This window comes from Accipiter gentilis, chromosome 25 (genome assembly GCF_929443795.1).
Source record: "Accipiter gentilis chromosome 25, bAccGen1.1, whole genome shotgun sequence".
NCBI classification, from domain to species: Eukaryota; Metazoa; Chordata; class Aves; order Accipitriformes; family Accipitridae; genus Astur; species Astur gentilis.
The window spans coordinates 19,740,243-19,766,698 of NC_064904.1; the positions used below are offsets into that span (position 1 = coordinate 19,740,243).

Here is a 26,456-nt window from a genome sequence, read left to right on the forward strand (position 1 = left end):
CCGAGGCGGCAGGCTGTGTCTGAAGGTGTCACACACCCACCCGAGGCGGCAGGCTGTGTCCGAGGGGGTCTCTCACACCCACCCGAGGCGGCAGGCTGTGTCCGAGGGGGTCTCCCACACCCACCCGAGGCGGCAGGCTGTGCCCGAGGGTGTCACACACCCACCCGAGGCGGCAGGCTGTGTCCGAGGGGGTGTCTCACACCCACCCGAGGCGGCAGGCTGTGTCCGAGGGGGTCTCCCACACCCACCCGAGGCGGCAGGCTGTGCCCGAGGGTATCACACACCCACCCGAGGCGGCAGGCTGTGTCCGAGGGCACCGCAGCCCTCAGGAATCCCCTCACACCCGCCCGCCCAGCCCGCCTTCCCCTGCCTTGAGGAGCCCGGAGGCCGCGTGCTACCCGCCCCGCCCCCGGCCTGCCCCGCCCCGCCCCCGGCCGCGTCGCGGCGCGGCGCGCGTGACGATGCGGCGCCGCCCACGCCCGGACGGAGCCGGTGGCGGCGGCTGCGGCAGCCGCGGGCCGGGCGTGAGCGGGTGAGGTGAGGTGAGGCGAGGCGAGAAGAAGCGGCACCGCCGGGCCGGGCTGGGCGCGTTGCGGCATGGATTACCCCGAGCCCGGCTCGCCTCAGGGCGCCTGGGACCTGCCCGGTGAAGCCAGCGGCTACGGCGGCGGCTGCTACGAGCGGCCGACCCGCGGCGAGGAGGAAGCGGCGGCGGAGGAGGAGGAGGCGGCGGCGGCGGCGGCGAGCCGCGGCGTGCAGCATCCCCTCGCCCGCCCGCCCCGCCGCCCTCCCCAGCAGCGCTCCGCGCCGCTGCTCCGCGCCGCCCTCTCCACCTCCTCCTCCGAGGGGGAGCCGGAGCCGGCGGCCGCCTTACCGCCGCGGGAGCCCAGCCTGAGCGACGAGGCCGACGGCGGCGATTTCGATTCGGCCGAATCCGGCGCCTCGCTGCGTTACTCCACGGGCACGGGCGGCGGGGGCAGCGAGGGCGAGGGAGCGGGGCCGGCGAGCAGCGAGAGCGGCGGCAGCGGCTTCTCCCTGGCGGCGGCCGCGCTGCCCGAGAGGAGGCGGCCGGGCGGCGGCCGGCCCCGCTATGAGGTGGTGAGGGAGCTGGGCGCCGAGGAGGTGCGCTGGTTCTACCGGGAGGACCGGAAAACCTGGAAGCCTTTCATCGGCTACGACTCGCTGAGGATCGAGCTGGCCTACCGCGCCCTCGGAGCGGGCGGCCCGGCCGAGACGCGGGAGGGCGAGGCGGCGGCGGTGGAACCGGTGTGTGTACGGAGCGGGCTCTACGAGGTGGACGTGGCCAACGCGGAGAGCTACCCCGTCTACTGGAACCGTGAGTGGCCGCCGTCCCTCCCGTGGGGACCGGGGCCGGGGCGGGGGGGGGGTGCCCCTTCCCCTCCCACGGGGACCGGGGGATGCCGGTGTCCTCGCACCGAGACCGTGGGGGGCAGCCGGGCTGCCTCCCGCTGTCCCCAGCAAGGGACGCTGGGCATCCCCTGGGTTCCCCCCCCCACTCCTTGCCGTGGGGACACCTGGTAGCCCTTAGAGCCCCTCCAGCGCACCCCCATAGGTAAACGGGGGTCTGAGCACAACCCCCCCCCCCCCAATCACACCAACCCGGGCAAGGGGAGTGGGCACCGCTTGCTGCCCGTGTGCGCTTTGGGATAAGGGGTACAGGACAAAATGTTCTCCAGGGAGAGAGGACCCTGGGTGCCTACCTCTAACACACACCTGAGCGAGGAAGGAGTGGGAATTTCCCTTCCGAGTCTCCGAGACACCGGTGGGGGTGGGGGTGGGGTGGGAAACTAGACACTGGGCATCCCACCCTCCCAGGCACACTCCGAAGGGAAGCGGTGTGGGCATCCCTCAGCATGCACTTGCAGGAGGGGGCACTGGACATTCCGCCCCCAGTGGATGAGAGGCACTGGGTACCCCTCACTCCCCGTGCAGGGTCATGGGGGAAGGATGTACTGTGCACCCCTTCAGCCACTTCCAGCTGTAAAGGGAACTGGGCATCTCTCCCTCTCTTGCTTCCCTGGGCACATGCACCTGAAGGAGATGAGGACCTGGGCATTCACACCTGGCATAGAGACAGGCGTCTTCTCATTTCTTGACGTGCAGAAGAAAGTGGGAGGGAAGGTGACTGAGAACCCTCTTGTTTATGCTTCTCTTTTCCTAAACAAACGGTGAATGAGGGTGGGTATTCGCCTTCAACACTCCCCCGCCTTCCCTCGATGTGCGCACCTTTCTTTCAGGAGGAGTAGGGTAGAAACAGCAACTGTTTGTCCTCCCCACCGCACACACAGTTCTGATTCCTCGTTCTTTAGTGCGTTATCTTTAGTAGAGGCCTGATACCCGGCTTCCCCTCTCCTACCCTTGTCCTCTCCACTAGGAAAATGACTATATTGTGCTTCATCTTCCCTTCCGCATCATCACTGGGACGGGGCATGAAATGGGACTTGTCCTCCTTTCTATTGGAGGGGATGCAACAGGCATCTACGGTACATGCACAGTCCTTACTTCTTACCCTTCCAATAGAGGGGAATTTGCTTCACCCTCTCAACTTCAAAAGAGATGGTGAGGCATCCCCTCTCCCACCCTTCCCCTTGCATTCACGTGTCCTTTGCTGGAGGAGAGGCGACCTTCGGGAACAGAGATGAAAGAAGAGCAGACACCTCGGCTCTTCTGCCCCGTCCTTTAGAGGGGAAAGTCTCCCAGGGTCTTGCTGGACAAGTATCTGCTCTCCTGGAGTAGGCGAGCTGTGCCACTGCTGACCCTCTGTCCCTGAGGACTTGCTTTCCAACTGCATTCCTTCAAGGACAAAGGGAAATGTTAGAGAGTAGAGTGAGAGATGCAGAATCGCCGAGCAATAGACGCTGTCCTGGCATGGACTTGGGAGAGGGGCAGGCGGGTTTCTTGTCTCCTCTGCATTATTTTTGAGACTCATGTGGGAAACACAAAGGAACAGCAGAACCGTTTCAGATATGAAAACTAGAGCTTTTGGTTGTTTCCTCTCTTCTTTATCAGTGTCTTTACAGGAGGGAGATTCATAAATGACAATACCACACGGTACAATCCATTTGTGGTGTGACAGTTTGTCTTTCAAATCATTGCCCCAACAGGCAGACGGTGTGCGTGAGGAGTGAGCAGAGGTCTCGGTCCACACGTGTTTTGAGTTAGAGGAGCCTGGGCCCAGCTCCTTGAGCAGAAGGTGGAGGTGGTTCTCCCCGTCACCACCCTGAAGCCCCTGCTGTTGGTACTTGATGCATTTGCCACGTGGTTACTGGAAAGAGATGATGCAGGTCATCCAAGGGATAAGGAAACTGCTGCCATCCCTTTTGTAACTGTGCCATGGGGAGAGGAGAGTGAGTGAGCAGAGCTGTCAGGTGAGGCAGGATTGCTCTCGGTAATGGGAGCATGAGGCTGTACTCAGCAGCTTAAAGGTTTAATTTCTTGACCCTGTGCCTTGTCCATTTTGGAAGCTGATTCAGTCTCATTAAGCCTGAGGCACAGATGTTTCAAATGACAGCATATGCTGTGCAGAGACGATTTCTGATGCTTGGAAGGAGAGGTTCCCAGAGGTTAGCCCCAGAAGCGATGCTAAGCAGGGGAGAAATAAACTCATGGTCCTGAGAACACTAACGACAGGGATGTTTTCTAGTCCTCGGAAAGCTGATTAAGGAGAGTGCTCAAGTCTTTTCTTATTAGCAAGTCCACTCCTTTGCAAGACTAAGATAAAGTTTTGGTGTTTCTAGAGTCTGTCAGTGTCTTCTGGTCTAATTACTCCTTCACTTGCACGTTTCCTTCCCTCTGTTCCCTGTGTATGTGAGCACTTTTGCCTTACTCCCATTCTTTCCTCCCAACTGCTGCATCCAGACCTGAGAAAGCAGCAAGGTCAGATCCCAAGTATTCAGTCTCATCTGTGCTTTTGAAGGCCTTGGTGTAGCTGTTATTGCCAGATTATTCCCATTTGATACTGTGCCTGTAATTCTGGATCCAAAGGGTAGCTACTACATTGGTCCGCCATAGCGTGGGAGGGAGCTGGTGGTGGCAGACCATATCTCATACGAGCGAAGCCCATGAGTAAGGGAGGAGAATCGCACTCTCTGATCCTACGAGCATGAAGTTTAATGAGTACAACTGACCTGAATATTCTCAGGTGCACGTTAAAGAGTACAGAAACTGCTATCTATCTGGTTTTGCCGATTCACGTTTTCGGTTCAGAGCAAAGGTCAAAAGCTTTTATCTTTGTTGTTCTTGCCTGTTTTGTTCTTTTTCACGTATGAGCCGTGCTTTAGGGAAGGCTGCTATCTCACAGCTACAATACTGAACACGCTGACAGTTCTTCAGCTGTTGTGGCATCTTAATGACAAGGAAATGTTGGTTATAGCTTGGCATGTGCTGAAATATTTTTTCACTCCACATCTTCAGACATCTTAAGCTCATCACAGGATTCATTTGTAACATCAGGAATATCAGACTGAGTTACAATTTGAGCAGATTAATTACTGAGAATTTTATCCTTACCTTGTGACCTCTGGGATTTATTTAATTAGTATTGTAGAATTAGCAAAGATGGCGCAAGAGGACAAAAATTATTAGTGTAGGCTTCCAGATAAGTAAGTAACTTGGAGTTGGGCTGTTTCTTGTCTTCTGTGGACATAACAACAAGTGATATTTTATATGGGGGTCTTCTGTTTGAATCTTCTTAGGTTATCCACCCCTTTTCTGTCTTCCCAGTTGAAGAGGCCTGCTTCACAACCATTTTTCTATAGAGTTACTCAAGTCTAGTTTTCAAAGCCCTGGGTGAGTCTGTTAAATCTGCAGCCTGTGGACCTCTGGGTGACTGTCTCCTGTTCCTTGGCTTGTGAGTTTGTCCCTTGTGACTATTGCCCTGTCTGGTATTTGCTTTTCCCTTGCTTTTTGATGGTTACGTTGTCAAGTTGCCTGTATTTGGTTCTTGCAGACAGTGTTTTCTTATAACACTTTCACTCTCTAGGTAGTCGTCTTCATCCCAGCATGTTCTCCAGTTTCAATTCTGACTGTGTGTTGGGGACACTCATCACCTCAGCTGACATCTCTTGCAACAGTAGTTTTTAAAATTGAAGTGGGACTTTTGTGAAATACTATGGTGGTATGTGAAGAGGAGCAGCAACAAAAATGTGTATTTCTACGGCCATTTGGGAAGTATGTGGAGCATTGTCTTGTAGGGGAGGATAAAATACTCTACTTCTGCACACAGGTTTGATAAGGGGTCTTTTGTTTGTTTTTTTAACCTGTATGTTTTTGTACCTAGTAGTTGCAGAAGTCTATTAAGTAAAATACCTCTTGTTGTATTTAAAAAAATATTGTTCACTAGGACCCTCTCCGAGTGAAGATGTAACAGTAACTTCTGCTGTACTGATGTAACAGATACTTTACTGACCTTAGCCTGGAAATACCTGTGAATACAGGGTGGACCACTGGGTCTTAAGTTTAAATTTTGTATGCTCAGGCTGGAATTGGGCATCTTTTAAAAACTATTTCAGCTGCCTTTAAGCTTGGACTGAAAGAAATATCCAAGACCCTATATTTTTTTCTTGTAACATCTCTGTGAGCTGCTTTGTAAACTGGAAGAAGAGGCGGCAGTCATTAGCACCTTGTGAAAAGCCTCTGCAGGTTGCGCTTTTGCAAAATGAGACGTGAATGCCAGGGCAGTGTTATCTGCCCTCTGAACTTATTCTGTCAAGATTACTGAGAAGTCTTGGAATGTAGTAGCTGATGCTTTGCACCAGATGATTACAAAAGGCTGTTTTCTTAGAGGATTTTTTTTTATCGTGTGCTTGGTTTGATGTAGGAGGTAGATGTTAGCAGCAAGATAGGAAGCCTTTTGTACCTCAGCCACTGGTGGTTCTTCAGACTGCACTGTCAAGACTAAAAATCATCATTTTGGAACTGTAAGGTGCTTCTCTGCTGTCTGCTTTGTGCAGGAGCGTTTGCTGCTTGTGCCTTCCCTGGAGCTGGCAGCATAAATTTTTATGTTGACGTTTTACAGACTGGCAACCCTAAACCCATCTTGAGGCTCTGCTAGACCTCTTGCCTGCCTGCTTTAATCAATGTCTGATATTTCTTCTGAGGCTGCATGTCCAGTTTATGGGTTTTGTTTTGTACTGTGAAACGGAAATAGTATTAAAACAGATTCATGAGGCAAGATGAAAATTAAGGGTTTGGAATCAAGAGTTTATCAGTATGTTTGTGGCTTGCATTTGTTTTAGTCTGCTCTTAGCAGCAGAACACATTTTTAGTTGCTTTACAGCATGCTTAGAATATTGCTTTTGGTGTGTTGGACAGTCTTTGAACCTGGTTGATACAATTTCCTCTATGTAAGAAACCTTTTGATCGAAGGCTGAATTCCTGAATACTATTTTCTTGCTTTTCTCTCCAGGTATGTTATTATTTCGCAAATAAAATACTCACAGTTTGCATGGCAAGGTAAAGTGTTACTTCTGCTACTCAAAATCTTTCCTGGGTTTTAGTTTTTTGCTTCTGTTTTTACCATACCATCCTTCCAGAAGTATCTTGTAGCTTAGTTTTGGCCAGCTCCTTCCTGACCAGAAGGCCTAACACACACAGATGAAACAATTTTTAAATTTGCAGTGCTCTGTGTATTAATTTACAAATTGCATTTGTTTGTATGTGTGTTCTGTTTATGGTCTCTGGTACCTTCTTTCAGTAGAGAGAACTTCTGACATTTAGGACGCTTTTACTGATGTCAGCACTTGGCTTGGACGCGTCTTTGAGGGCAAGTTTCTTCTGTGTCCTCAGCTTTTATTTTGGTGATTTACAAGTATTATTTAAGCAAAACGAATCTGTTGTCTTACTCCTGTAAATGATACCAGAATCACAGAGTTGCTCTCCAGCGGATAGCGTTAGCTACAGCACAGTAGCTAAGGGTGGACTCAGCTTAGAAAGCGAGTTGTGCTTGCCCTTCGATGTGGTCTAGCGCTTTTCCTGCTAGATGTGGTCAGCAAGGAATAAGGCAGAAGTGCAGGGAATGCTTGGGTTACAAGCTGTAGGTGACAGGCAGAAGGGTGTTATGTACTGTAACTAAGAAAGCAGAAAACGTTTGTGGGATGAGAAGGATCAGGAGTTCTGTTCTGACTTAATTCAGGCTTGAATACTGACTTGACTGTGGTGATATCAAAGAAATAGGATGGGATTTAATTTGGAGGTGACAGGGCTAGATTAAAGGCAGATGAATTTCTGCATGTATGTGTGTGAGGAGGAGATGCTGTTTGGGGAAAAAACAATTCTGAATGCAAAGAGAGACTTTGAGCAGAGCTCCTTTTTGCCCTGAGAGCTCAGAGCATGAGAAGAATCTGGAAGAGCTGACACTGTGTAAGTTAGTAAGCAGAAGTACTACATGGAAGAAAAATTTGCAAAAGAGCAAGAAATTAAAATAAGAAGCATAAGCAGTTCTCTTGGTGGTTTCTGTAAGGTTGAAAAAAGTGAAGATGAAGCAGTGGTTTTGAGTGTTGGCCAGAGAAAAGGTCACTAGTGTGGTATGATCTGTTTGAGGGAATTACAAGTAGCTGAAGCCACACTGGAGTAGAGCTGGAGAGGAGAAGCTCCAGAGATTTTAAGTGTTGTAAATAGCATGGTTAGGGAGCACTGGGATGAAGGGAGTATGAGGTGCAAGTGGGGTCACAGGCAGTGATATTTAAGATGAAAGAAACTAAAATCATGCTGGTTTTCAATGGGAGAAAAAACTATAGGGTAAAAAAATAGAAAGAAAAAGTGAAATCTGGGGTTGAAAGTGTAGGGAAATCTGGAGTTGGGGTGGCGTAGACAGAAAAAAGAAGTGAGGTTAGGAGGAGAGTACAGAAAAAAAAATCCCTGCAGAAGAGAAAGAGGGAAGGAGTTGAGAACAAAGGTTAGTGTGCCCTTGAATATCTTCACCTTGTTCAGTAGTGGTAGGTCGGTATGCACAGGAAAAATCTTGCTGCTCCTTTTTTAAAAGGTATTCCTGTATAGGAACCTACTTGCTCAAACTGTACAAACATGATCGTTGCTGCTCAGTGCTGGTGAGAGCTCACTAACAAAGACCGATTGACGAGTGCCTGCCAGGAGAGCACACACACTTAGAGCTGAGGGTGTGATTGTGCAAAAGTCCCGTGACTTTCGATGGGATTTGGGCACATGCTTACATTTTAGGAGGTACTCACATGTTTGTCATGTGGCACAGTCATTCTTTTGTGGGTCGGTTTAGCTTTCACCTAATGCGGTTTCAAAAAATGCAAGTTTCTCTGGGTGAGAAAAGAGCTCATAAGGGACTAGCTCCTACACCTTGCTGACTCCAGCAGCAAACACTGGTGGTGGAGGTGCTTCACTTCAGAGTACTAGTGTTGAAATTGGGTAAACTATTTTAATTAATAAGAATTCAATAAAAATAAAGCTCTAAACTTAAAACTGCAGCCCTGTTTCATGTTTCAACAGCCCACGGTTTTTTAGATGTTTCCTGTTCATCATTGACCCAGCTAGTAAGGTGAGCTTTAAGGATTTTGACTTGGATCATTGCAGAGCACTGCAGAGATGTTAATTAAACTACTATCTTAAAGCAGAAAAATCCTTCTTGAAAAAGATGATACGCACTATATTTCTGAGTGGTGTATAGCAATTGAGATGAGAGATAAATTTGAGGGCATTCATTTGTTTTTAAGAGGTTCCTTCTGTGTTTGACATTTGAACCAGCCCCAAAGATCAGCCTTTCATTATTGTTTTGGATTGCTCAGATCATAGTGTAAACCGATTAAACATGGTTCAGGGAAAAATAGTTACAAGCTGTTGCTTGAATACTTCAGGCAGTTTTGGTAAAACGGAGGCAATTTCACATTCTCAGTGGAGCAAAGCTCACGTTCCTCCCTTGCTGCATCTAACATTGCAGCAAATGCGGAGGCTTGCATGTGTAGCTGCTTTGTAGATCAGAGTCTGGAAAGAAAATCCCATCTATGCCAATCAGATTGCTCTTAATGTGCTTAGTCTCTGTGAAACTCAAAAGTAACTTCCACCTGTAATTTTGAAATTGCTTCAATAAAGCAATTTAGAATTACTTGATGGACCAGCAAAATAATATCCTTTACTGTTCAGTGGATGAAATCGCTTTTCATCTCAGACACTGAATAAAAAAATAAAAAGTCTAGTTCTGTAAGTTCATGCAGCTCTGTTAAGTTTTCTGAGGCTAGGATTTCACCCTTGAACTCCTCTTCGGGTTATGTTGTTACTTTTGAAAGAGCAGAACAGATTGCATGTGTTTGTGGTTCAACAAAGGAAAGTCACCTGGGCTGTGATTAAATGAGGGGCTCCATTTATTTAAATGTGAGTAACCTGTTCTGTTCCGAAATAATATGTTAGGCAATAGTTAGAAAGCTGTAGCATATTAAGCTATTTTAAAAAAAAAAAAGTAAAAAAGTCTGTTATGTTACCTAGCAAACATGAAATAATGAAATATTAGTTTGGGGCTATTTTATTATAACATCTGTTTGTTCACCCGGCACGCGGGATCACGTCACTGACAGTAAAACGTAGGAATCTTCAATCTCACAATCAGTTTCTGTAACCATCTATTCTCATAATAAAGCATCCTGTCTTCATGAATTTTTCTTTCTTTTTTTTTCCTTCACGAGACTCTACAAACCCAGCTGTGAGGGAACTAAGTAAGAGGAATGGATCTTGTCCTGCAAACTGCGCTCTGTGCATTTGCATTGGCAAAAATAGAATCTGCAAATCATTACTGCTGTAGAGGCAGTAGTGGCCATGGCTGCTGGGTGGGTAGGAGGCATGCTGATGCAGAGGTCGAGTAATACCCATCCTTACACTTAACAGGGTTTGCACTAGTGAAAAGTCTTACAGGCTGTGCAGTAGTTGATAGACCCTAAATAAATTTTAGGCCTGACACAATAGGAATGGATAGCAAATTTTTAAGTGTCTCCAGCAGTACCCTTGATATTATTCTGGAATACATTTATTTCAGTGGCTGATGTCAATGTTCAGGTGTGTTAGAATTGCTGGGAGTGCTGTGCTCTAAGACATATGATGTGCAGCACTTTCAGCAGGCCTTTGGAGGGGGGGAAACCAAACCCAAACTGGTTTTGCCCACAATTTTTTTCCCTTGGCAAATGTGTGGGCACTTCTCTTCATTATTTAAATAGCTTTCAGCTTGAGATGTCACATGGTAGCCTCACAGTTACCTTCAGCTTGTGCAGATGTTATCCTCATGCACTGCTAATTGTTTGCAACTGTAGTAATAAGGAAGTGAAATTTAAGGAACAGCAGTTACTCCGCTAAAAAGCATCTCTAGCTGACTGCATTTTATGAGCTTGTGTTCCTTGTCCAACCTCTTGGCTTTGAGCTTGGAAAGCTAGGAAGTTGGGACTGTCAATTTCAGCAAAACACAAGCTTTAATTTTTCTGAGCCTTTAGATATTATATTAACCTTTTAGATCTCAGTTGTGGGTAAATTGTTCTAGCTGTCTTGAGACTGATGAGTGAAAAGTGCCTTACCTTTGCCATCAAGCCTCAGCTTTGAAGCAATGAAACAGAAGTTTACTGAATCTTGCTCTCTTATAATTTTATTTTGTCTGTTCATCTTCCAGGTTGCATGCTAGCTGGTGCTAGTATTTCCAAAATAGACCTCCTTTTGGCTGCTTGTTTAAGCTCTGTTAACCTTTAGTTATTATCTCTGTCTCATCTTAGTTTTGCGGCAGTTTCCTGATTCTGAATCAAGTAAGGTGAAAGAGGGTTATGTGAACCACAGTCTGAGCTGTACAGTATTTAAATTTAGGTATACACTGTTTCAACCAACGTGGTAGCAGGAAACAAATGATAGCATTGATGTAGTAGTACAAGAAGAAAAATGAAGGCCAATTGTGCACAGTTATTACTTTTCTTACTGTGTTCTGATGGATTACGTTGCTTTTTCATGCCATTTATATCAGCTGTGACCACACAGTTTAAAGATCTTCACAAAAAAGGAGTAGCTGGGGCATATATGTATATATTACTGCACGTGTACTGTATGTTGCATACAGCTTTTATTTTAATGTAATTTTTGTTCTTTGGAAGATTTAGGTGATTATCATAATGCAAATCGCTCATTGTCTCTTCACATCATTAATTACAGCACTTGTATTCTTTTATTCTTTGTATTTTTTGGGAAAAAAAAAGCCCTTTGTGTAAAAAATATAAATCCTTTATTGCAGTCTAGATCGCTTAAACTATTTTTCTTCTAAAAGTGGTAAAATATGTATGACTAATTAAAATAAAGTGCCTTTCATCAGCTCATAATCCCTGCCATTCAGATTTATTTAGAATTGCTTGTATAAATAAACCAAGCAAGTGTACAACAGGCCAAATATATTGGTATCTTTCAGTTTGAAGCACTGCCAATTGCAGATTATGTGGTGTAAGACTTAAGGCAGTACAGAAATCAAGGCAAATCCTTTCCTAGGGATCAAGATTGTAAGGACGTTATAGATTATGTGTTATATGTATTACAGATTGGGAATTCTGTATTGGCAAAAAGAAAGTTAAATTACAACATGATGTAGATATCAGTGTATTTAATTCTCCCATAAAACAAAAATAACTGAAAGGATGCAGTTTAAGCTTTCTAAAATCATCTGAATATCCAAGACATGAATGAATTCACTGAAGGTGGATAGGAGTGAGTGAAATTGGGTGCTAAAATGGCAATTTTGGTTCATTACTTTTTAATGGTGATTACTGTAATAGCTTGCATCAAGTTCTCTGGATGAATTGCAGAGATATCTTTAAATAACAGCACCTGTCTGAGATTAAACAGGGGAATTGTGTTTATGAAGGCGTGCCTTTACTCTTTCCCCCAGTGAACAGATTATACTGAAAAATCTCTTGTGTTGCAGCTGCCTTGTTTCCCCACCCAATCCAGTGTATTCAGTGTAATTACCGTTAAAATACCTCTCTTTCTTTATAACTGAAATGCCACTTGCTTTTGGAGCTGATGACTATTAGCATCAGTAGGTTGTCATCATCATCGTGACTGGAGTTAGACTTTGACCTGGACTGAAATCCAGCATTACACACTTCTAATATTATAGCCATCATTGTTCAGCTTTGAAAACACAGATGTTAATGGGAAGTTGATCTTTCTCACTTTACCAAGCCTTCTCTCTAATAAGAAGACGAAATGGTTCTTTGTGGGCTGCGATCACAAGTTTGATTGTTTCGGTTCTGAAAGACAGTGTTCAGTTTTAAAACCAAACCGTGCTTCTGATGGAAGGAAATGTCATTTATTTGCTTCCTCTACCAGGAAGTTTTCTCTTGAGGTTTCCCAGTAGTACAGTGATCAAACCTGCTGTCCAGCTGGCGATGTGAAATAAGATAAGCTTGTAGTTCAGGGTACTGTGGTTGCACGTCTAGTGTGCAGCAATTTAAAGGAGGGGACAAAAAAAAAAAAAAAGGCAACTCCTGGGTACCCCTAAAATCCTAGTGAGCTTTGGAAAACGGAATTGCCTCACTCAGGTTTTAAAGACCTAGTCTGAAAACAAAGCTCTATAATAAGCTGTCTTTGGATCTGAAAGTGATTTATATTTCCATGTAAATGCCCTTTCCAGACCCAGAGCCAGATATATTAGTTTATTCCCAAACTAAACTGTCCTGTAAAGATTTTACAATAAAATTTTTCATATATCAAACATGCCAGTTTTTTCTCGCTGAGCCTTTCTGGCAAAGGCATTGCCCATCTTTATGTTTGAGAGCTGCTGTTGAGTGCTGCAGTCTACTCTTGTAAAGAACCACTATGGGAAAGTTTCTCTCAGGCAAAAAGAGCCTGAAAATGTTTATTTTAATGCTTTATGTTTAGAATTTTAGAAATCTGTAGGTGGAAATTCCCATGTGAAAAAGTTAAAGCCCTTCAGAAGTGAAAAAGAGTGTCTTGTATTCATTTCATTTGGAGTATAAAATAGTATTCATATGATTATTATTTTAAAAAAAATAAAATCTTTTTATGGATTCAATGAATGGAGCCTCGTCAGAATGCTTAGTCAAGAATTAAGGATTGGCTTACACATTTTCCCAGTAAGGATTAACATCTGACGTAGTCATGACATTGCTTCAGCAACAATGAGATCCTTTATCTACACTCCCGTATTATGTGCATTTCATTTCTTCCTGCAGACAGTGCTTCATTTGTAAGGGCAGCCTAACTGGGTCTGTGTGTATTAGCTCTAATGAAAAATGTGGATATCTGACAGGTGTAAAATGTAGGGGAATCCAGCAAACGTAAAGACAACTGCATGATGAGAGGCTACTGTATAGGGTGACAACATTGCTATGGTCAGCTTTCATTTCTTGAAAACTAAATACTCATGTTTCACACTTCATTGATGGGATGTAGACTCCAAAGTTAGTTTAAATTTTCATAGCTAATTGAATTTTCTATGTCATTTGTAGTGGCTATTAACTTCTGCAGTTTAGAGCCACTTGGACCTTTTGTCTTCTGATATGTTTGGGATTAATTTTCATTAAATAACCATGCTCTTGGAACACTCCAACCTCTTTATTCACCTGATGGATCATCAACATCCGAAATGTTAGAAATTCAGCGTGCGGCAATTGGCTCCTATCTGGAATAACTATTTTAGCACTGCAAACAGAAGTCGAATGGCAGAACTGGGTCTTGCACTAGTTCTGTCTGCGTTTTGGTCAGGCCAACAAGACCCGCGTCGTCTGTGTTGTATATAGGCAGAGCTAAGGATGCAGGGACATTGAAGAGTTTGAGCGGGGCTTTGGGGGCCTTGGGAGGGATGAACCAGCATGCCCAATGCCTGCCGAAGAAAACGGATCTGTGGAAAGTTAGGCTAAGAGAGGCTGGTGGTGCTTGGTGCTGACAGAGTGGTGTGGCCAGGCTAAAAACCACTGCTCTTGGCTGGGTCACCTCGCCCAGCTGCGTTTGTGCTGGTCTGGTGATAGATCAGATAGATCCATTCCTTTGCTCAGTAACTCTGAAATCTCCATGCTCTCCATTGTTTCTTGGTTGGGTTTTTTTTTTTTTAACCTAATTTTTATTTACTGTTTCTTTGCATCTATTGTTTCTTTTCCAAGCTCTCCTTACCAGCTTTTTTCTCACCTTCCAGGTAGGAACAGATCTTTGAGTAGTAAAGCCTATTTTTTCCCCCACCTCCTTTTCTGAGCTTCTTCTTTTGCGGTTGAGTTCTTAGCTGCTTTGGAGGACTACACTTCTGCGGTTAGTATGCGCACACACGAGAAGTTTTCATTTGGCCGAGTCTCTCTAGCTGTATGCAGTATACAGCAGCTCACATTAGTGTGCGCTGAAAGTCAGTGGTCCGACTGCTCTGAGGTCTCCGCAGAACTGTATCTGTACTGGTCCCATGAGGCTCGAGGTCAGCATCCTACGGGCTTGTGCAGCACAGGGCCACACAGTATTTCTCCTTGATTTTCCAGATATAGGAGGAGAAATTCTGAACTGAGCTACAATGGGTATTATTGTCTCAGCTTGCTTGCAGGGATGGGTATAAGAGGAGAATTATTATTCCCTACAGCCCCAGTAGTTAGTGTGGGCATCAAGCACAGTTTGATGAAGAGTAAGCACCAGGATAGGTTTTTTCGTAGAGACTTCTCTTTTGCCACATGGACAGCAAATGCTGGGGAGCCAGCTTCCTCGTTTGGAGTGCTGAAACTGAAACTGGAATGACTGACGGAAAACAGCCCTCGGGGAAAGACTGATTTTAATAAAAAAAACCCTTTCATCTTTAAAATCACTCTTTATGCTAATTGATGTGTAATTTGGGTTATTGTAAGTGCAATTCCCAAAGGAAACAAGGCTCTGTGCAGTCAGGGTAAGCCTGAGTGGTTTTGTATCTCCTCCTCATTCTGCATCCTCCTGATAACTTTGAAACCAATGGTTGTTATCAGTCAAATTTTATAGACGAGCACGAGTCTCACAAAGCTCCTAATTTTTTGAAAATTCAAGGCAACTGGGTAGAGAGGAGTGTATCCCATTAAAGCTGGACTGTTGTTTGAACTTAACTCTTTTAATAAATTTTACAGAATCTGCATCCTTCTGTCCGTCTCACATCCTCACACACACACTCTGAAAATTTGGCCTCCTTAGCTCAGGTGTTGCAGATGAACACTACTTTCACTACTCATTTCAGCCCCATGGGAAAAGGTCGTGGTGTTTCTCCAGGCATTTGTGGATACCTTGCTAGGGGTCCCAGCAGTGGGAGTGTAACTTTTCCATCAAAACACCAAACAGAATTCCCTTTCCCTCTTATCTGCCATCAGTTTGTGATTTGTTGCATTAAAAAAAAAAATTTCTCTTGTTTGATTTTAGAAACGGAAAAGATCCCTGTAATGCGTGGACAGTGGTTTATTGATGGTACATGGCAACCTTTGGAAGAGGAGGAAAGTAACTTAATAGAACAGGAGCATCTCAACCGCTTCAAAGGCCAGCAGCTGCAAGAGAGCTTTGATATGGAAGTATCAAAACCTGTTGATGGGAAGGAGGGTAAGATTGTTTAGATCACTATTTTTATAGTACTTTCTCTGGACAATTGGGGTCTGGTTTTCTTAAGTAAGAATGTGATCTGTAATGGGTTTTCATCCTACAGAGCAGGGAACATTGTTATAGGCATCAGTTTGCTCTCCCATTTTTCAGTAAATCTTGATGTCTCCTGCTGCAGCGCATTTGATGAACAAATTATATTCATGGAAAAACCTCTTGTTGCCATTTTGCTTTGTGTTTCGTATCTGTTAACTGTGTTTGGAATCTCACTTCAAACTGAAATCTCTTGATGGGACAAAAAGAGCCAGTGTCTAAATGCAAACTGGCTATTAGCTCTATGGACAGCATTCCTAATTCTGTCCTAAAGGGAGTATCAGTTTTACAGATCACATTTCATTTTCCATTCTTGTTCAGTCTGTGAATTTATTAGAGTAGTTTTCAGCTATAGTAAATCTTGGGCATTCATTCTGTTATGGAAGTCTTTATATTTTAATGACCAAGCTGAGGACATTCAGTTAGTGTTCCTGGGAATCTTGGTCATATGCATTTAACATTTTAAGAATAGCCTTCTGAATTTCCTGATGTATTATTTAATGTACACAGTTGAATTGGCTGTTCAGGGTAAGTATAGCACAGCACTAGCTCAGTGCTTTTGGGTTTCACACTTCACTTCTGTTTGTTGGTTGTCACTCGGTGAACGATCTACAAACCAAGCGGTGCAAGTACAAAGGCCTCACAATATTTTTTAGTAGGGTTTTGGTTGTGTTATTCTTTATAAAGCAACTTTATTTTTAAACTCTTTAAACTGCAATTTTGTACAAAGCAGTTACAGAGTGCAGGAGTGGCTGTGTTTTGGCCCTGAGTGTGGAGGAGTTCTTACGTGTCAACTACATGACCACACGAGTAAAAGCTTGTTAATAAATTGGGAGCAAGGCAGTATTCAGGGTACTTCTGTAATTACTGTAAGGAAAACGAGAATACAATTTGTTGGCCTAAGGAGGTTTTTCAGTAGCACAGAGAGTAGTTAAGTTTCTAACTCCCCTCAAAGCTAGTAAGGACTCTGAATATTTTTTTCTATTTGTACCACTTTAAAAGATCTTTTCCTCTGGCCAAGCCTGTAGTACAGTCTTCTGCTTTAACAGCTCTGTCAGGTAGGTGCATGAAATGGTGTGACCCCTGAGCCACAGCACTGCGCCAGTACAACCGTGCTTTTGAAAGGCACTTTTACCTGTATTTCTGTGTGCTTGTACTGATTCATTGTTCCAGCGTACTGGTACAAAGCTCAGCTTTGTTAGTACAGTTGCACCCGCACTGCGAGTGCAGTGCTGTTTGTGGTAGGGTCATATGCTTTTACACAGAAAGCACATCTTTGTGGCTGCTGAGTGCTTCCAGCCCTTGGTAGCTTAACTCCTGATGGAAGGAAGGAAGGATGGCTTCAGCTGTACTTGGATTCTCCTTATCAAGTAAGGAGGAGAGTTCAGGTTTTTTTAGAAAAAGTCTGGTCTGTAGAGCAGAAATTTTCAGGTTTGAGGTTGGAGAGATTGGGGAGAGTGATGAGAAAGATATAATCCCTGCTATTTATGAAAACATAAAAGATCAGAAAAATAAACTCCAAATTCAGACACCAGTGCCTTTTCTAAAACTGTTGGGGTTTAACCCCAGCCAGCAACAAAGCACCATGCAGCTGCTCGCTCACTCCTCCCCCCTGCCAGTGGAGGAGAATCGGAAAGAAAAAGTAAAACTCATGGGCTGAGATAAGAACAGTTTAATAACTAAAATAAAATATAATAATAACAACAATAATAATAAAATATAACAACAATAATAATAATTGTAATGAAATGGAATATAACAAAAGGAGAAAAATTAGACCCAAGAAAAGAAAAGTGATGCACAATGCAATTGCTCGCCACCCACTGACCGATGCCTGAGGAGCGATCAGCCCTTCCTGGCCAACTCCCCCTAGTTTATATACTGAGCATGACGTTCTATGGTATGGAATATCTCCTTGGCTAGTTTGGCACAGCTGTCCTGGCCATGCTCCCTCCCAGCTTCTTGTACACCTGCTTGCTGGCAGAGCATGGGAAACTGAAAAATCCTTAACTTAGTTGTTGCTAAGCAGCTCTTATCCTAAAACATCAGTGTGTTATCAACATTATTCTCGCACTAAATCCAAAACACACTGTCCAGCTGCTAGGAAGAAAATTAACTCTATCCCAGCTGAAACCAGGACAAAAACTAAAGTTAAAAAAAAAAAAAGATAAACACAAAAAAAACCAAAAACCCCCAAGCTATATATGCAGTCACTTCAAAATAGAATACATGTCAAGTTACCAATAACTTTCAATAGATTTTTTTTTTGTAGTAATGGGAGAGTTGCAGGAAAATTATAGCCTAACAATAAGCGTGAAAAGTGGTTTTGTCATTATAATGTGCCTCTCAATACAGCTCTGATCAGCTGGCATCCATGATTGCCATCTGCACGTGGCACTGGGAGAAGCTTTATAACTTGCATTGTCGCTGGTGAAGTAAACATAATTAGTTGGAGAAGTCCTGAATACAGTTTATAAATTTCCTAAATGCTACAATTTGTTGTAATTGCATCCTGTATGAAACATATTTTGGTCCTGTCAAGGCTTACAGGTAGTTAAGACTAGTGCAAGTTAGAATAGATTTGTAAATATCACTGAGAGGCGAAGTGACTATTTGCAGTGCTGTGATAAAGCACTGTGAATGATGAAAAACTAGCCATCTCATCTAATTCCTCAGCAAAATTGAGGTGATCTGTTGTAACAGTCTCTTAGTACTTAGACATAATTACTTTCTTATACAAACATGCTAGTTCGCATCATGAATAACGAGAAACTAGCTTGTCAACTAGCATTTTGTTGATATGCGGTAGACGAACCTGTCAGCTCTTGATTTGACCCCAGCAATGCTCTAAACAGTGGCAGTAAGCTGAAAAGTTAGGAGCACGTTCTACTTTGCTGCTCTTGTTCTGGATAATTTTCTCTTACTCAGCCTGCTAACTCAGGGCAACATATGATATCCTGGAACTTTGTATCCAAGACTCAGCTGACAATTTATTTGCAATTTAATCATCTTTACTTATTTATTTTATTGTCCTCTGAAATCTTTTCATGAAGAAAACAGAATTGCAAGCAAGTTCACTAGGTGTTTAGCACCCTCAGCTTTTGAGCAGCCTGCCCAGTGCATTGCTGGCAATGGAATCACCCCATTTAAGCACAGGGCAAGGTGTGCTGCTTCCCGTCTGTGTGTGGAGTCATCCATATGGATGAGTTCGTCAGTGCTGGCTGTCAGTTTTTGCAAAATGTACATTACCTGTGAAGGGTAGCTGCTTAACATGCAGTGCCCCTCTTCTTTCCTCATATCTTTAGCTTGGGGATAGATGTTAGAAGGGTACCCTTAAATCTAAAAAAAGATTTCCCACTCCAACGATTTGATTTATTAATTCTGCTCCTGGATTGCAGCACATTAACAAGGAAATAACTAAGCTTCACCCAGGGCTTTTGTTGGTGGTAGGATGTTGATGAGTAAATGCCCCATTACTAAACTCTTAATCCAAGCAAACCTGCCTCTGAAAGTGCAATATGTTTCAGAATAGAGGTCTCCAACCTGTGGCCTATAAGTAACATAATGCCTGTGCTACCTTCCAGTGTTGTTGGGAGCACATGAAGCTGTAAATGCTGAAGGTAACAGAAAGCGTATGATGGTGTTGAGGTGACTGATTTCTCATGTTCTGTTTCCATGGGGCAGCCTGGAGACGACTGCTTCAGTGGGAGATCCCTCTGTTGAGCAGACTGTAGTGGTATTTTGATTTTCATCCTTAAAAAGTATTTAATTTCATGCCTTGCAAAATGAACTGTGGTTATGGTGCCTGATGCCTGATCCTCCTCAGTGGTCTGCTGAGCTGTTGGTCTCAGCAGTGGCATGACTTTCTCGGGTAAATTATTTGTTATGGCAGAACACAGAAATGGGGCAGTTTATTACTTAGGACTGTCCAAGCAGGTTAATGTGACCTTTAGATTTGCCATATCCAGTTGCCCTGGATTTGTCTCCAAGAAGGTTATGTTCCGTAAGGAGTTCACAGATGTGGTTCCCAGGTACCATAGCTCTACCTGCTGCTTGTAAAAACTAGTCAAATTTCTGAGATTTCTAGAAGGATAATACTTGGTTGTGAACGTGTTGGCATCTGTAACACTTGTAAAAGGCCAGCTACCCTGACCGTCCATCTCTGAAGTGCAGCATGCCCAGGAGGTATCGGTACGGGACAGCCGACTCCCCAGACCACCACGGACCAGGCGGTACGTCTGCACGTCGGGGAGAGATGCTGTGGGCATGAGCCTCTCTCTCCATCAACGCTGCAGGGAGCTCTGCTTCACGGGGTGCCTCAAACCAGAGGAACGCTGCTGAAGTCCCGGTGCAAGCAAATGCTGCAAGGGCATCACCCGTCTCCTCCATAGCTTGACCGCGCTCTGTTTCACACCTCATCACCCCGGAGTCTGCTTTGATCCTGGCTGAATTCCACATACATTTTTCAGTTTTAAATAGTTCATTTTATTGTTGATAGGTACAGGAAAGGATGTTGCTCTTCTGTCTCTTAAGACAGAGTAATCAATAAGGCGACAGGAGGAAACCATGCTTAGGATGAGGAATTAAGGGTTTGGCTGCATTTCGACTGCTTTGTTGTGAAACGATGTCTGCAGCCTGTGTTTGATTTAATGCAAATCACAAATTTGCACAAATGCAAGTCTGCATATTGGCAGATTCAGGAAGGCATCTCCTGGCTTGTCATTACATAAAGTAATTTCACATCATTTTTCTGAGCAAAATGAGAGTCATCACATTGTCATTTTATAGTTGTATTGGGGAGTGGAGCTTGGCGTTTGCTGCTCAAGTTGACCCTGGTGACACCTTAAACCCCTAAATGAGATGCTGCACTGCTGTAACAGTATATGTGGGCTTCCAGGTCTGATTTGTTGTTCTGCTGCTCTGTTGATAGGTAGACAATATTGAGGGGTTTGGGGGTCCTCAAATTCATTTGTCCAGTACTTTTTTTTTTTTTTTTTTTTTAATCCAGGTAACACTAGGCCTTTTTATATATTGGCTTTGCTTGTCCTTCTAACAAACAATTCATTCTTCAAACTTAACGTACGTAAATTAATATCAACACAAGATGTAAGGTGACATTTTGATTCTTAGGTGCAAAATTCTAAATATGTGACACAAACTTCAACCCTTAAAATGTGGAAATATCCAAGGTGTTTATTTGATCACGCTGAGAATGGGTTATATCTCTGTGCCTTTGTGCAGAAATACTGACCTTTCTTGTACTGCATATACCCAGTGATTACACTTAAATATATTACTACTGTAAAATAATTCTATAAATATTTCTGAGAAAAAACTAGGTTATAGCACTTGTTCTGTGAAGCAATATTTCAGCTGAAACCGTTTTGAAGGGAATACAAAAAGGGTATCATAATACCTTTTTAGCAGCAGTCAATAAGCTTAAAACTTGCAGAATAACACCAGATTTAGAAACTGCTTTTTATGCATACTTGGGTCTTGAGCTCACTGTCCGCCTATCTAAAGTAGTCCATCAAAGGAGCAGCGTTCTCAAGAGATTTCAGTAATATCAAGGCCATTGTAAGATAAAACACAAATTTGGATCATAGCAGATGCTTAAGGGTTCTCAGACTAGATATATTTTGCTAACAGCATCTAACCACAATAAAGGCAGTGACATTCAGACCAAGAGTTTTTTGATGGAGGGTCAAAGTCGCTACTTCAGGGTTGATTTTTCTCTCTTGGTCTGTGGCCAGAGCCCACCTATCCCTTGCTGTGAGTTCCTCGAGCACGGAGGAGCTGTTATCGGGCAGGTGCCCACCGCTTCAGGTGCCGGGAGGTGGTCGAGAATGGAGGAGCAGCTTTTGTCACACAGTCCAACTTTCAGCTGGAGGTTCAATCTGTGGGACCCACAGCTGCCTGGTAGATGGTAAAACTGCCATCGCTTGCCTCCTGTATAGCGGCGGTGGTGCCAAACAGCAGAGCAGGAACAGCAAGTGCTCAGCATGCTCCTGGGGAGGTGGCGGCGGGTGATGCTTCCCACTGCTCTAGGTTAGCACAAGGGCTAATTCCGATTCTTCCATTCAACGCCATTGAGCGGTGGTTCAAAGGGTACATCATAGACTGGTCCCCAGTATAAATATCTTCTAGCACCCTTAAGGTTTGCTATCTCTGCTTCAAGAATACTTGGTTAGCTGTTAGTGTCATAAATACAGTTGAGTACCTGTCATCTGTTGCTCCGTCATCTTTTTCAGGTATATTCATTTAATTAGGATGAAGTGAAGCTGAAAGCTTAATAGATGTGATAGTAAGGTAGGAATAGATGTTTGTTCATTGTATTTGTACAGAGAGATTGTGGAATATCCATCCATAGAGATGCTCAAAATTCAGCTGGAAATCGCCTGAGCAACCTGATTCAACTTGAAATTGGATCCAGCTTAAAAGCTGATCCTGCTCTGTGTAGAGGATTGGAGCGGACGAAACCCAGCAGTCCCTTTGACAGAAATTATTCTGTGATCAAGTCTATGATTCCGTGATAGATGATAAGAAATGTAGAAAAAAGTCCTGTGAGTCTGAATTAATTTTTTTAATGCATTGATTTTGAAACGGCATAAGTTTATTGGTTTTTCTTATGGAATTGCGGCATGTGGTTAGATGCCACAAAAACTATACAAGTTGCATTTGGAATAGTTGATTTGTTTTGTCTTAGATTTCAAATAATATTTTCTCTCTTCATAAAAAGTTTATATAGATTTTTGTCACAGCTGCCTGTTAACCTTTAGATGGGAATGTCATGTTCATAGAATCATAGTCGTGCAGATCAGGAGGGATCTCTGGAGATGATCTAGTCCAACCTCCCTGCTCAAAGCCGTGGAGTCAACGAGAGCAGGTTGCACAGGACGTTCCCAGTGGGGTTTTGGACCAACGATGGAGTCTCCACAACCTTTCTGGCAATCCGTACCAATGTTTTATCACCCTCACCGTAAAAAAAATTTTTGTTATACTTTACTTGAATTTCCTGTGTATATTCTTCCTGAGGGTTGCATTGGCACAGCCAGTAAAACACTCTGCAGACTAAATTGTTTTATCAAGTCCCAAGTGCAGTAGCTGTGAGCCTAATTTTCCTCTCCTTTAGAAAAGTGATGTGCAACAATTATGTACTTCACTTGCATCTGTATTAAGGCATCTGCTGACAGAGCTGTTAGCTGAGGGTGTGAAAAGGCATGATCCTGGACCAGTATAACTGTGGCAGTCAAAGCCCTTGACACAAGCATGGAATATCACTCACTTGCACTGGCAGAAGTTACTGGATCATAGAGTATTAACTGCTCCTGATGTTTGTAAGGGCGTAAAACAGTTGCATATCTCCCCGCTCTCCAGCAGGCTAACTGATTTCAGGTAATTGCAGCTTAATGACTTTGTGAATTCAGAAGCCAGGCTGGAGCTTCTTGCTTTCTCATTGGATTTAAACACACCCTCTTGACTATATCAGGTTTTTGAGGCTAAAATATTTTGAAATTAAGACTATTTGTATGAGTAAGGGCCCCCAGAGCAGTAGGACAGAAGACGTAGATTTGTAGGACTTCACTTTCAGCCTTGCTCAGGAACCACCGAAGAAGCATAAAAGATATCCATCATAACCGAGTTAACAGTGAATACAAGTCTCCTGTTGTGGAAGTGCCGAGAGCAGCTTTGTCCTGCTTACTGAACTTTACCTGCTACTTAGCAGCAGCTTTCACTTACCTTAAAGTATGTCTTCTGAAATCACACAGCACCAATATGTAAGTCCTTGAAAAAGAATCTTTTGGATTGCAGTGCAATATTTCAATATTCTCACAAGGAGTGAAATAACACTATTGAAAGTCTAATAGAAGTTACGGATTTGCCTTACCATCAAGGGGAAGCTCAGCAGCAAAGTGTGCGTGCTGTTGCATTTCACCATGGAAGGCAGGTTCTTGTGAATTTACAGAACAGGGTAACAGTAGAATATTTTGTCTAACCTAAATTGTAATGATCCTCTTGCACTCTTTGGGAAAAATAATAGAGCTGTGCTTAAAATAGAGGGGGGTTTTTTCAAATGTTTAGTGTATACTTAATAAGGGTTACTGTGTTCTACCCTGTACCAAGTAGAGCGATTATGCTTTTGTATGTGTAAATGCAAAGGCTCTCGGTGAATCCGATGAGGCTGTGTCCCAGCTGTCTTTTACTAATGCCTTTAGCTTTGTTGTAATGTCGTAACTGTTTATGAAGAGCGAAGAAATTGAATTTGGCTAATGGGTCCTGACACTTTTGCTACAAAACCAGTTTTTGAAGTGTATATACTTTTTCAGAAAATGTGCCAACTTTTTTTTTCTAAAAATGGTAATACTAATGAAAAAAATTATACCCCGTTTAAAAATTTTACTTTGAAGCTCAGTGTTTTTACTTTTAGTTCTCTACTACCTCCCTCCCTTCTCCCTCCCTTCTTTGTTCAAATGGAGAGGATATAAGGAGAAGTCAGATGCTCCATGTCTTAAGCGAAAGCATTCCCAAGGTACAGTAATTGTAGATTTCTTTTTTTTAGTACTCCTGGCTTAGGAAGCTTTAAATTCTAGTTTGCTTATATCAGTTAAATGTTAGATTGACATGCTTCAATTTCTTGAGTTGTATTCATGCCATTTCCTTCAAAAGGGAAGGAAAAAAGCATCATAAATCTTAGAAGAAAAGTAGAAGTGTTGTGAATCTTACAGAAAAGTAGATGCTAACAGTATCATGCAGTAATCCTTATTATAATTGTTTGTGACTGTGATGAAAACTGTAAACGTTTGTTTCTTACACTCCTTGTATGTTGTTTGGCTTTTTCAATAAACTGAAAGCAACTTTTTTAGAATCACAGCAGGCCTGGTATAAGATAAATTATGCCAGAGAAGGAATGGAACGTTTATACTAGATGATGTTTTGTTTGCCATTTTTGTTTTGGATAATGCATGCATCTTTAGTTTAATGTTGTAAATTATTTTTACTGCAGCTTTTGTACGAGTACTGGAATGAAATGAGACTTTAGACATACGATATGAAAAGAGGAAGCTGTATAGAACACATGATAAAGGCTGCTGTGTTGCAGAAAACAACTTTGAACTTTGCAGCAGCTGATGTTGTGCAAATTCGTTTCAGAAAGTGGGAGTATATCTTACAGGAGCCATTAATGATTGCAGAAGGCTCAAAAGTACTTGTCACTGGTCTTTCTCTGCCACCATTAAAGCCAGTAGTGATTAAACTTTTACTGACTTCAGTGACTGTGGAACTAGACTTCTGAAAACTGCACCCTCGATTTAAAATGTAAATGCACATGGTAGGTTTAGAGTTATTCTTGTCATACCATATATTCTTTTAGCTCCTGGAGATATTGTAAAGTGTGAGAATTTATTTTGACATGCATAAATGTTTGCCTTTTGACTTCCTTTAATTATATTTGTCTGTAACTGGGTCCAAGTGAAAATGCCTGAAATCAAAATGTTTAATAGCAAACTTTTTCCTACCTCATCTTACACATGGAATTCAAGTCTGTTAAAGGAGAATAAGTGTAACTACTGTCTTGAGCAGTAAGAAGGGACTTCTGCCTGTTATTTTGATTGTAATTTTGAAATTATTTTGTATATTTTTTCTACAAGTCATGTTCAGTTGTGGTAATGAGTGTGCTTGAATTAAAAAATTAAAAGTAGGTGTTTATATAACAAATAGTGACACTGATGAATTGAGAGGTGGCGAAGTACAATATAAAAATGACAGCAATGTGAAACAGCCCTTTTTAATTGAGAGCAATAGCCTTTTTAATGGCTTTGCATTTGTTTTTTTAAATAAATAAGAAAAGGTTTTAAAATCTACAGCTGTACCAGAACTTCAGAGGTTTAGGAAAGAACAATAGCGGCCAAGTTACACTGTCAGCTACCTATATGATGTGGCAGGCTTTTGTGCAGAAACTATTGCTTACTGATTGCCAGACAGATTAATTTAAAAATCCCTGAAAAAAAGAAGACAGAAAAGGGTTTCAGACAGTAGGTATCCTTTCTCTGGTCTTTAGCCCTGACTGGAATGAGTGCCTCTGTGGCAGAGATGGAGGTAGTATCAGCTCTTAGCACTTCAAGGATGCTTCCTCTAAATTGATTTTGACTTGAGCAGAGTCAAACTCTGGTAGAAGAGAATCAGCCCATGCTTTGGTCTTGGCAGGTGGATGAAAGTATCAAGGAAAAAAACAGGTGCTTACCTTAAAAGGTATTTAATTTTAAACTGTTGGCCCCGTGAAATGCCATGTTCAAGTGTCTGCACTTGGTGCTGGAGGTGTTCAGCTCCTCAAGCGCTTGAGCTGGGAGGATGTTCGCACTAGCAGTGCACATCCTCAGCTTCTCCATGGGTTTTGTGCTCTGAGCATAAAAAAATGGTGCAGGCTTTCTGCTCCTCGGTTATTCTCCAGTTATTTTGACTCAAGATGAGTTTCTGCAGTCTAATTGAGATCAAGTTCTTCAGTGCCTTAGGAATATGTATTCAATGTTTTGTTTACCTCTTCATTTTTCATATTTAAACATTTTAGAGGGATTTTTCCCTCTGTGTTCATCTGTCTTAGTGAAACTGGAGGTTTGTGTGATAGTAACCATTGATTTCTTCAGCTGAAAGAAGTCCTTCCTTGATCCCCCTCACTTCCCCTACGCTTCTGTCCTTGTTTTTCATGGTTCACTCGCTACTGTCTAGTGTCAGGCTGTCTTCCATCTACAGTGGAGTTGTGCCTTCCACGTACTCATACTCTGGATGTCTGTCTCGGTTGGTATTCCTGAAAAATGATTTCTTTC

At 43.2% G+C, this 26,456-nt stretch overlaps 1 protein-coding gene across 2 annotated transcripts in view; it reads left to right on the forward strand.

Moving 5' to 3' along the window:
* Positions 1–502: 502 nt before the first annotated feature.
* DDHD1 (DDHD domain containing 1) overlaps positions 503–26,456 on the forward strand; it is a 67,177-nt gene continuing 41,223 nt past the window's right edge. Inside the window, exons 1-3 of one of the 2 annotated variants that reach the window (XM_049828618.1) lie at positions 503–1,336; positions 15,373–15,546; positions 24,065–24,166. In XM_049828618.1, coding sequence (XP_049684575.1) covers positions 598–1,336; positions 15,373–15,546; positions 24,065–24,166 — 1,015 coding nt within the window. In that variant the 5' untranslated portion in view covers positions 503–597. The remainder of the gene's footprint in view (positions 1,337–15,372; positions 15,547–24,064; positions 24,167–26,456) is intronic. The other variant, XM_049828617.1, reaches the window with a different exon arrangement.